Consider the following 12,857-nt stretch of genomic DNA (forward strand, 5'->3'; position numbering starts at 1 on the left):
CCTTTACCCTGAGGGTGGATACCGCCCCTTCTCGGGGGTGAAAATTATTTTATAAAAAATAACTGCACAAATCTATAAAAGAACAAATTATAAGTAAAATTTATTATATAAAGTTATTAAAATAAGTCAATACTTTTTAAGTTATTAAAGATCAAAAAATTTAATTATTCGTGAAAAAATGCATGTCTTGAAGCGGTTTTTCGTAAATCACTGAAAAACTGTAAGTTTTTACAAAAAAGTTAATAGTAGTTTAATTCGTATATATAGCTTATATTCTAAGAATAAACTCTTAAATCACGCGCCTTTCGATTATTGAGCTACAACCCCTTCGCAAGAAAACCATCCCATATTCCCGGCTTAAAAGAGAGTTGTACTTAAAATAATTTAAATTAATTATTTGGCGACTAGATATTGTTTAATAATTTGTGAGCTCGCAAAATATACGCATCTCAATTATTGAATGGCCAGTGTCTTTCTATAGTGCAGTCACTGAAGGTAAAAATCAACTATGACCTTCAATTTCGGTAAATCTCCATTCATTTTCACGAAAATTGGTGAGCGGATTTTGATGCTATCAACTTTTCTTGGAGCTCATTTTTGATAGGTATTTCTAAGTACTTTGACAAGTATTTAGTACCTAAGTGTTATAAAATGCATCTCTTCCCCGTTATTTAAGCTTGAATCCTTAGATTTGAACAGTCGCAGAAAAAAATATACATTTAATTACCAATAACTTACTTTAAATTAACATTAAAGGGTTTTTCAAGTAAGCAATTTATTATATTTTTTATTAGCTTCAATTTTAGTGATGAAATTTTTTTTGTAAAAACTTACAGTTTTTGAGTTATTTATGAAAAATCGCTTTAAAGCATGCATTTTCTTTCACAAAAATTAAAATATTTGATCTTTAATAACTCAAAAAGTATTGATTTATTAATAACATTATATAACAAATTTTGCTTAAAATTTGTCCCTCTCTCGATTTGTGGGGTTATTTTTAATAAAGTAATTTTCACCCCCGAGAAGGGGTGACATATACCCCAGGCTAAAACCGCAAGTTGTTATTGTCAATTCGTGAAAATGAATGGAGATTTACCGAAATCGAAGGTCATAGTTGATTTTTACCTTCAGTGACTGCACTATAGAAAGAAAATGGCAATTCAATAATTGAAATGCGTATATTTTGCGAGCACATAAATTATTAAACGATATGTAGTCGCCAAAAAATTAATTTAAATTATTTTAAGTACAACTCTCTCTTAAGCCGGGAATATGGGATGGTTTTCTTGCGACGGGTTTGTAGCTTTATAATCGAAAGGCGCGTGATTTAAGAGTTTATTCTTAGAATATAAGCTATACGAATTAAACTACCATTAACTTTTTTGTAAAAACTTACAGTTTTTCAGCGATTTACGAAAAACCGCCTCAAAACATGCATTTTTTTTCACGAGTAATTAAAATCTTTGATCTTTAATAACTTAAAAAGTATTGACTTATTTTAATAACTTTATATAATAAATTTTGCTTTTAATTTGTTCTTTTATTGATTTGTGCAGTTATATTTTATAAAATAATTTTCACCCCCGAGAAGGGGCGGTATCCACCCTCAGGGTAAAGGGGCATAGCGGTACCATGTCACCTTTGTTTCTTGAAGTATCCTCTAACCACTGACCAATTTTCGTGAAAATCGATGAAGGTTCACCGAAATTGAAGGTAATCGTTAATTTTTACCTTCAGTGACTGCACTATACAAAATAAATTGCAATTTACTGATCTAAATGCGCGTAATTTGGAGCTTATAAATTATTAAATGATATGTAGTCGCCAAATAATTAATTTAATGCGTTTTAAGTATAACTTTCTCTTAAGCCGGGAAGATAGGGTGGTTTTCTTGCGAAGGGGTTGTAGGTCAATAATCGAAATGCACGTGATTTAATAGTTTATTCTTAGAGTATATAAACTATAGGAATTATATCCGCAATACAATATGTTTTAAGTTTTCTCAGCATTTTTCTCTTAAGTTAAATCAATTAAAGGGTTGTTTGGGGGTGAAGGGGATGAGCTCAAAAATCGAAACTATATAATTTCAAGAGCTCATAAATAGCTTGTAATTCTGCCGCAAAAACCGATTCAATATTCCTATTTTTAAGTAGTGGGGGGCTGACTCAGCCCCCCAATAAAGTATTAAATTCCTGCTCAGTGGAACGAGCTCAAAATTTTTAGTTTGCGGAATATGAAAGTTCATAAATTAGGGCTATTTGTTTTTTGATTTTTGGAAATGGGGGGGGGCAGCTCAACACCGGTTGTTTCATCTAGTCTTACAGTCAGAAATCGGTTTTTTATATTTGATATCCAAAATGCTATCAATTTATTTGTCATTTGTTCGGAATTTCTTATTTTTTTGTGCAATTTTTGAATTCTTTTAATAATATTTCATGTAGAATTATCACCCAAACTATCTTACATTATGGACAATATTCTAAAAATGTTACGAATATTTCATATACCTAACTATATTCAATCAACGCTAATACTTACCAATTCTGTATTGCAAAAACTACTTTTGTAAAGATAGTAAAATCCCATGAGATTCGGAATAAATCGCAATTCAGTATTTGTTGAAAATTATTTTTGCGTCATCATCACTCATCACTCACTTCTATAATATTGCCACGAATGTCATATTACATAAACAGTGTAATCATACCAGTCCATTTATTTACTCACTCTCAAGAGTTTCAATTTCAAACACTTAAGTCTAAAATATTCTAACGGCTGATGCTTGGGTTGCAGAATCGTATTTTTTTCTCGATATCGATATTTTCAATAATATCCAGGCAAGCGTATCGACAATACAAGAGTATTGTATTGATTTCAGATATTGAGTATCGTATCGACATTAATATTGCTAAGGTATGTATTGTATCGGTATCGGTATTGTATCGTATCGGTTAGAGAGAGAAGTATATGATGTCACAGCTGATATAGGGAATTATGTGTGTTAGAGAGAGAAACATGGAACTATACGTATCTCTGCTGCTATTGGTCCGATTTTAACGTACGACGGCTCGTTGGAATGGGGGTGAGATAACGAATACAAAAAAACATGGCGACGTAGTGCCAAAAGGGCGCTTTCCGATGTGACGACGTTCGATGGGGCGCGTTCCGATGTGACGGCGTCCAAGCGCTGGTTGCGCGATCGGTGCGCGATACCAGATGTGCGATCGGTACCTTAATTTTTCGCGGAAGCGCGAACCAGATGCGCGGTCGGTACCTTAAGTTTTCCGCGGAAGGATCCCGTAGATACGAAGCGCGCGGCTGGTAATTTTGGAATTTAAATAAAACAACAACATAATGCAATTTTTTTATTAAAAGGTGCGCGATACCAGATGTGCGATCGGTACCTTAATTTTTCGCGGAAGCGCGAACCAGATGCGCGGTCGGTACCTTAATTTTTTCGCGGAAGGATCTCTTAGATACGAAGCGCGCGGCTGGTTATTTTGGAATTTAAATAAAACAACAACATAATGCAATTTTTTTATTAAAAGAACTAAAAAGGAACAAAACAATCTTTATTCGTATATAGTTACAATTTTGTTTAACAAAGTTTTTAATTGTTTTAATAGACCGTCTTCAGGGCAGGGTATCCCAAAAAGTCCCCAACTGAACGTTCCTGCTGCTACAACTTTACGTGTGTATTCGCTGTACTTATAATAGGTATTGTTTTGAAAAAAGTAAATAAACCCATCCGTGTACCGGAATGCTGATGTTATTTTATTCGGTATTCCGGGGAAGAGATCATTTATTGGGCCACGGTTTAAGACATCTCCAGCTTCATTAAATTCAATGTATGAATTATCATTGTACAATAAATATGTTTGACCGCTGTTTGTTTGAAATAACGCATTTATTTTGGTTCTCGTAGGTATAGAAGGAAACACAAAACTTTTTTGAAGTTGTAAATTAGGGAAAGATGCGTCGTAATACCGATTATTGCTTATAGTTATTAAGTGCCCCTCGGAATTCTGAAAAACATGTGAAACTTTCGTAAACCTCAACTCTTTAGGGAGATAATCGGTAATTAATTCTGGATGCTGTGGAAGACATATCTCACTTAAATCAAACTTCCATAAATATTTGTCAGACCCAACGTACATGCGATAATTTGGAAACTGTGGAGATGTAGCTAGAAACATGAAATCGGGATAATGAATTAGACAGATGTTTTTTATTGCAGGTGTTGTCGACACATAGACCCTGTTTTGCGAAATTGTTGTTTGTGTAACTGGGGCTGTTGGCATCGAAGAGGAGGCTGTTGGCATCGAATAGGGGGCTGCTGTGTGTCCATATAGCATGCTCATAGCCTTTTTATCATCATCACCAAAACTTGTCACATCGTGTTGATACCAAGGATACATAATAGACGAATCACTATTACTATGTTCTAGTCCTATGGTATGACCAATTTCATGCATTAGGACAGCCAAAAAATTGGCTTCACCATCAGGAGCTCTACCATTACCTGCATACCACCGTTCATTAGCATCAAGATGGATTTCGATACACTCGTTTACGCCAGGATAGTATGCGTGGGCCAATACTTTTCCAGGACCATCGAAATTAAATGGGCATTTAGAGGTTCCTTGACAATTTGCTCGAAAATTATGATTATTTGGCACCACAGTTATAGTAATATCCGGCTTTGAAGAAGGTATTATTACTCGTTTAAACTTTAAATTAGATATTTTCCCCCATCTAACGAAAGCGTCTTCAGCAAGATGTATATAAACGGGATTACTAACAGCTTGAGGAAAATACCAACTTAATGTCGTTTTATTCCACTTCGAATGAATTGCATAGTTATTGTCGCCAACAGAACATCGAGGCTTATTCATCATCATATTCATAGTATCATTATTTAATGTTCCGGTCACCGGAAGATTGTATCTTTCTTGAAATTCAACTAAGGCCATATCTATACTAGAAATAGCATTACTTGATGTATTTAGATATCCAAATCGTTTAAGAAAAGAACTAGCATACTCCAGAGTGCTATTCTCTGCACACACAGATACAGAGAGCAACAATAAGACATGTAAACAGACAAGCATCTCGATTTATACTAAACCCAAAATTTTTTGGTATAGTTATTTAAGAAAATATTAGAAGTAAAAATCGTTGAAAATAATTAAAATAGATAATTCACATATCCCATAGGAAATAGCGGTTGAAGGTCTAATCGCATTACTATGATTTTTTTGGTAAAGTTATTTAAGAAAATATTAGAAGTAAAAATCGTTGAAAATAATTAAAATAAATAATTCACATATCGCATAGGAAATAGCGGTTGAAGGTCTAATCTCATTACTATGCAATTTTTCGTTATCATACCGCATTTTGTTATTGAGCTATATTTCTTATCATGTGCATAGAAAATGTTGGAATTTTTCAAACCAATGACAATGATAAAACTGAATATAATTTTGCACACGCAAACATTCTACAACACGTCATAGGGTGGGGCACGCAACCATATAAATTTCAAAATGCACCTCAGGACGGTCTATTCCATACTGTTAGTGTTCCATACTGTTAGTGTGCGCTCGTTGTGGTTCAACTAGTTTTGAAAGGTAAGTGTTCTCTTAATTATTCTTTATTAAATATTTTCGATGTTTTTTGTTTGATTTTGAATAAAACTTAATGTTTTCTGCTCTGCCATTTATAAAATCTCTTCATTCCAGCTGAGATTTATTATTTCGACATTAAATAATTGTCTAACTGTCGACATTTTGAAAGACAATTATTATTAATTTTTTATTTTCTCGTAATTATTCGTTTTTAAATCTTTTCGGTTTTTCAAGTTTTTGGTCAGCTATTTATAAAATTCCTTCATTCCAGATGAGATTTATTATTTTAGCACCTGATTGTCTACAAAAAGACCTCATACCAGCATTTTGAATGACAATTATTCTTTTTTATTTTTTCACAATTATTCTTTGTTAAATCTGTTCGGTTTTTCTTGTTTGATTTTTTTTAATTAATGTTTTCTGCTCTGCTATTTATCCCTTCATTCCAGATGGGAGTTATTATTTCAACATCTGATTGTCTACAAAATAGACCTAATGTTAGGTATATTTGCTGAATGGCAATTATTCGTCATTCTTCGTAATTATTCTTTGTTAAGTCTTTTCGGGTTTTGATTTTGAATACAACTCAATGTTTTTTTGCTTGGTTATTTATAACACTCCTTCATTTCAGATGGATTTAACAAAAATTAATGTGGCATCTGTCGTAGCGAGGAAACCTGTGAAGAAACTGAAAGATCTGCCCATCGACATTCCGGTACCAATTACGGGAGCCCGGATTGTGACAACAAAATTTGGTCAAGCAGTACTACTGGATCTGGGAGAAGAGGTAGTGTTTTTACCTCCAAGAGTGACAGATACCTACAGCCCCGTCATCGATGAGTTTTCGAGCGGTAAATACTCAATAGTATTTCACGGCCTGGTGGACTGCGGACCGAAGTACCAACCGATGACATCATTTAAAATCATTTAAGTGAAAATACTGAGAGAAAGAGAGGTAAGCATTATGGATATTGTTAAAAAATGTGAAAATTTACTGTTATTCATCAAAAGAGTCAAAAAGATTGTTTTTGATAAATTCACGGTTAAAGACAAAGAAATTTGGGTGAAACGCTTAACGAAACAAATCACAACTTGCAATAAAGTAATAAAAAAACGTAATTTGCCTATAGGTACAATTAGAAAACTGCAAACGCATGTAGGGCATTTTAAACATTTTAAACAGATTATTTTCAATAGACATGTAGGTATGGGGTTAGACAACAAACTAAAACAGAGAGTTAAATGGGAAAATGTAGTTTCCGCGTTTAAGAGTCGAATTAAAACTGGAGTTATAGTTAATTTATGGCATAAGGACTTAGCACATTTCCTAAACGATTGTTATATTATTTTTAAAAATAAAATCAGAAAAATTTTGAAAGTAGATAAAGTTGTTAAGGTTAATGTTTGTTTTTGTGGAGAATTTATTAAAAAATCGGAGGAGGAGGAAATTATAAATTTTAAATATTTTAATAAAAAAAATGCTGTACTAGACGTATCTACCGATACAGAGCGGTGGTTTTTTGAGAATGTTAAAGATAAAATAAATCTTAAATTATCCGAGTTTCAGGAAAGGGACTCTGGTTTTGCATTAAATAGAATTGTATCTTTAGAAGTAAATATTAATCGATATGAAATTGGAAATGGTTCATCTTATATTAAACTTCCTGAGTCTATTCAAAAAAAGCGTGCTTGTATTAACGTAAAAAATTCTGATCAGGCATGTTTCTATTGGGCAATAGTTAGTGCCCTCTATCCAGCTAAAGCACATAAAGAACTCCCATCCTCATACCCATGGTACAGTACAGTACTAAAAACAGAAGACCTAGAGTCACCAATGCCGTTACATCAAATTTCAAAATTTGAAAAATTAAATAATATATCAGTCAATGTATTTGCTTTAGAATTAATAGAAGATAATGAAAAGTCATTTTTCACAGTATATCCAGCAAGATTAACTAAAACAGTCGTTGCCAAACATGTAAATCTTCTTTTAATTCAAAATCACTATTTTCCTAAATTAAACGATTATGAAGCACCTCCAGTGGATAATGATAATTCAGAAATTAAGTACCACTACTGTCACATTACGGATATGTCTAAATTAGTTGCTGGTCAATTAAATAAAAGAAAGACCAAATTATTTCTTTGCAATAGATGCTTAAATTATTTTTCAACTGAAGGGAAATTGTCGGAACATGAAAAAATGTGTGCAGATATGAATAATTGTAAAATGTCTTTTCCTAAATATGATGCTGTTAGTTTTAAAAATTATACTTATAAACAAACAACGCCATTTGTCATATATGCAGATTTTGAGTGCATGTTAGAAAAAGTTACAGACCTCCAAACATCCTGTTATACTAAAAAATATCAAAAACATATTCCGTATAGTGCTGGATACTATGTAAAATGTAGCTATGATGAAAAGTTGTCTTTTTTTAAGAGTTATAGAGGCATTGACTGCACGGAGTGGTTTGCTAATGAATTACCAAATTTAGCTCAAAGTATTCATTCGAAAATTAAGAAAATTATACCAATACAGGAAAACCCTTGTACCAGTAAAGCTACAAGGTGTCACATATGCGAAAAATGTTTTTCTCCTACAGATATCATTGTTAAAGACCACGACCATTTTACGGGGGAGTTCAGAAATTTCGCCCACCAAGCATGTAATTTAAATTTTAAAAAATTGTTTGTCGTCCCAGTTATTTTTCACAATATGAGTGGCTACGACAGTCATTTTATAATTTCAGAGTTAAGCAAAAAAGGAGATATTAGTCTACTTCCAGTCAATAAAGAAAAATACATTTCATTTACACTTAACGATGCAGTTACTAATATAAAATTTCGATTTATTGATTCATTAAGATTTTTAGGAGCCTCTTTAGATGAATTAGCAGCAACATTAAATAAAAATGACTTTAAAATTTGCAAGCGAGAATTTAGCAGGTTAAGTGACGATGAATTTAAATTAATAACTAAAAAAGGGGTATTTTGCTATGATTTTATTGATTGTTGGGAAAAATTAAACATTACCGATTTACCTCCAATAGAGGCATTTTATAATAAACTAATCGATACGAATCTTACAGATGAGAAGTATGCTCATGCTAAAATAGTTTGGGATACCTTTAACATTGAAAATTTAGGTCAATATTCAGATTTGTACTTAAAGACCGATATTTTGCTTTTAGCAGATGTTTTTGAAACTTTCCGCAAAAAATGTTTTATAACTTATGGGTTAGATCCAGCCTGGTACTACACAATGCCCGGTTATTCTTGGGATTGTATGTTAAAATACGTGGGGTGTAACCTCGAGTTATTGCGTGACGTTGACATGATACTATTTATGGAGAAAGCAATTCGTGGAGGAATTTCAATATGTAGCGGTAGAATGTCGGAGGCCAATAATAAGTACATGCCTAATTATGACCCCGCACAGCCCTCAAAATACTTAATGTATTTTGATAACAATAATTTATATGGGTGGGCTATGGGAGAACCCTTACCCTACGGAGGGTTCGAATGGATGGATGACAAAGACATTGATGTTATGTCTGTACCTGATGACTCTCCCGTAGGGTACATGTTACAAGTTGACTTGGACTATCCTCGCAAATTACATGATCTGCACTCCGATTTTCCATTCGCTGCCGAACACCGCAAAACTTTGGGTTGAAATCATACTAAACTAATGACAACACTTTATAATAAAAAAGAATATATCGTTCATTATAGAAATTTAAAACAAATGCTGGCTAATGGGTTAGTTTTAAAAAAGATTCATAAAATTTTGAAATTTAAGCAGTCTGCGTGGCTGCGACCCTACATAGAATTAAATACTCGACTTAGAGCTGCAGCTACGAACGATTTTGGAAGAAATTTATACAAATTGGCCAATAATAGTGTATTTGGAAAGACTATGGAGAATATAAGGAAACATAGAATAGTAAAACTAGTCAGATCATGGAATGGGCGATATGGTGCTAAAAATTTAATTTCTAGTGCCAGGTTTCATAGCAGAAAGATATTTAATGAAAATTTAGTAGCTATAGAACTGATTAAATCAGATCTAGTTTTTAATAAACCCTTATACATTGGCATGACTGTTTTAGATATATCAAAATTATGTATGTACCAATTTCATTACGACTATATGCTTCCAAAATTGGGCAAAAATGTAATTTAATGTATATGGATACCGATAGCTTTATTTATGAACTGTACTGTCATGATGCATATGAGGAAGTAATAAAACAAGATCTATCAAAATTTGATACATCCGATTACGCTGTAGATAATATCTATAATATTCCTCGCGTAAATAAAAAAGTTTTAGGAGTAATGAAGGATGAAAATAAAGGAGAAATTATGACAAAATTTGTGGGATTACGATCAAAAATGTATACTTTTAAAGTTCAATCTGGTCGAATCACTAAAAAAGCAAAAAGGGACTAAATATAATATAGTAAAAAATGTTATAAAATTCGATGATTATGTAAACTGTTTAAATGATTTTAAGGAACAAACTGCTACTCAACACTCCATTCGGTCATATAGCCATAACGTCTATAGTATAGAACAAACAAAAATTGCGCTAAGTCCTTATGACGATAAAAGATATTTAATTCCAAATAGTTTTAGAACCCTACCATTGGGGCATTACAGTATTTTAGAATAGATTTTTTTTTATAGATGAATGTTCCATCATTGGCCGACCTGTCTATCAAAAAAATCTGTGAAACAACAGTATCAGCATCATATTTCATTGAGCAGTCCCCCTTGCCGTGGAAATTAACAAAAATAATTTTAAAAAAATTTCCTTTATATAAATGGGAAGCGATGATAAGCAGTGCTAAAAATGATTCTATTCCTTCATATCAAGGAATAGAATTCATTGCTTGCTCTAAACACATACCGGCACATTTAAGAAATGCCGTATTAGGAAAGTCAGATTGGGGGAATATATTTGAAGATGAACACTCCAGTTATTGTGTATGGGTTAGTGGATATTATCTTCAGCAGCATCGCCTAAACGTGTGCAAATCATGTTTTTTTGCATTCAAAAATGCCCATGAGACCTTAAATAAATTTTTACTGGTGCGTTACGATCATACTCACGAAGTTTATGATGCTGATGAGATCGTTGAATGCGTATATCAGCAACCATATTATTGGTGCAATAGTTGCTTTACACACGTTTTATTTGATTTAAAAGATTATGAGTCTTGCGTTAATGCATTACATGAAATGCCTAGAAATAACAGGTTTGATGATTCTGAACCAGAAGTCTGAAGTAGGCAGTAATATTGATTCTTTTGAGACGAATGATAGTGTCGAATATCCATAAGCTACTATCTCTCTTTCTCTCTTTTATATTATAAAAATAAGGATATATATATATTTTATATCACTTAAAACTTTTTTGACTTTTTAAAAAATATTTTATTTTGAAAATACAAGAAATAAAGTTACATGAATGAAATCTAAATTATTACGAACAAATATTAAACACCGGCAAATGGTTTTATATGATTTACAAAATGCTGAGGTTGTGAGAAAGCCTGGACGTAGTAGTTCTCGCTGACATTGGCATTGAAACTGGATGCGTCGATTCAGATGGCTGACACCTGATATATCCTGATGGGAAATAAGTAGGTACTTCATTATTAAGGTTAGTTGGTAAAAACGGATATAACAGCTCCCCTTGTTAGAAGGAAGTTGACGCGTGGCAGCAACTTCCAGAGTGTCTGTTTATTGGTATTCAGTGCGATTTGCTCTTCTTCGTCTATGGAGTCGCTTAGGTGGATACTGGGTCTTTGTCTTGGAAAGATTTTGTCTGAGAAGTGATTGCAACAACTGAATGGTATTTGAACTGGATGACTTTAGTACGTAACATTGTCGTAAGCGTCAATCAATTTCTGGGAGTGTACTCTTGTACTACCAATAAGGGCATCGCAAGTGGGTTGTAGTTTGAGCACGTGGTTAGTTTTGATGATTTCTGACTTGACTTCTCTGAATTAGCATTTGATTTTATTGGGCAGTGGGTCAGAAACTGTTACGAGCCAAAAATTCAAGCTGATCTTCTGAATGGTGTAGTCTTTGGCAAATATTACGGAAGTCTGGCATGTCCTAGAAACGCGTTCTTGTCGCTTCAGAAGTTGGGCTTCGCATATGGCGTCGCTGTCGATTGGATAACAGATCTTGGTTCTGGCTCGAAGTGTTTTGCATGACTCGAGGCTATCTATTTATTGTAAGGTATAACAAAGAATCATCGTTTCGCGCAATATATTTATGAGTTGTTGTTAATATCGAATTTAAACCTGTTCGATTATCCAGTATTGTTATTGGATAGAGATAATATAAAGTATATTGTTCTACATCAGTTAAACAGTTAAAGGAATATTTAAGAAGAACACAATTCTTGTGTCTAATTGATAGGCATGTAATTCGATAATATCGAGATATTGAGGGAGGTTTGAAGTATAGATAGATAGGGAAGATTATTTTTCTGTAATGATTGTGATATATGCCTAATATAAGCGATTCAATTAAATCAAACGGGGTAATGATTGAACTATGTAATATTTTTAATCGAGCAAAAGTTATAGCTATAGCTATATCATTTAACGAATCTTTGATAAATGAATAGCTTTCCATTAGCAATTCACAAAAGTTCAGCATATCGATTTGAGATTTATAGAATTTTAATTGGTCAGAGATATTCATTATTGATTTTCTAATTTCTTTAATATTATTGTTGAAGGTTTCCTCATCTATTTGTAATTTTCGGATTGTCGCGTTGAAACTCTTAATGAAAGAAGTGGTAACCGATATTTGAATTTTTAATAAGTTTTCGATTTGATAGTCATCGCGGGGTATCTTATTAAATTTATACATTCATTGAAATATTCGTCATCTGACGAATCTAAGTTTCCGGTTATTGTTATTGATTTCCATATTGAACCTATTCCGTTAATAAGTTCATGTTTTTCTCGGAAAGCGTATTGTTTTGTATCAGCGATTATTTCTGTATATTTGACTATAACGGAACTAGAGATTTGTTTGAGGAGACGTATGTGAGTTTGGACTTCAGATTTGAATGATAGTATTCAAGCTACATTTTATTCAGTGGTATCTATTAATTGGCTAAGATTCTGTCGTTTTGTCGATAAAATCTCTGAATGGTTACATGTCTTTGTATACCAGGAGGGTCCATTTGTCGTTTGA

The 12,857-nt window shown here is 32.8% G+C and overlaps 2 protein-coding genes across 2 annotated transcripts; one reads left to right on the plus strand and one right to left on the minus strand.

The window, feature by feature from the left end:
• Positions 1-3,572: 3,572 nt before the first annotated feature.
• Positions 3,573-4,973, minus strand: LOC126886164 (matrix metalloproteinase-2-like). Its single transcript, XM_050653015.1, has one exon. It carries the CDS (start codon positions 4,971-4,973, stop codon positions 3,573-3,575), a length of 1,401 nt encoding a protein of 466 aa, XP_050508972.1.
• A 1,861-nt stretch (positions 4,974-6,834) lies between these two features.
• LOC126886165 (uncharacterized) lies at positions 6,835-9,306 on the plus strand. The gene has a single exon (XM_050653017.1). It carries the CDS (start codon positions 6,835-6,837, stop codon positions 9,304-9,306), a length of 2,472 nt encoding a protein of 823 aa, XP_050508974.1.
• Positions 9,307-12,857: the final 3,551 nt, after the last annotated feature.

This window comes from Diabrotica virgifera, chromosome 6 (genome assembly GCF_917563875.1).
Source record: "Diabrotica virgifera virgifera chromosome 6, PGI_DIABVI_V3a".
In the NCBI taxonomy this organism is placed as follows: Eukaryota; Metazoa; Arthropoda; class Insecta; order Coleoptera; family Chrysomelidae; genus Diabrotica; species Diabrotica virgifera.

Coding starts and splice junctions, on each gene's coding strand:
- LOC126886164 (XM_050653015.1), bottom strand. CDS start 4,973: ATGGCCTTAGTTGAATTTCAAGAAAGATACAATCTTCCGGTGACCGGA.
- LOC126886165 (XM_050653017.1), top strand. CDS start 6,835: ATGGGGTTAGACAACAAACTAAAACAGAGAGTTAAATGGGAAAATGTA.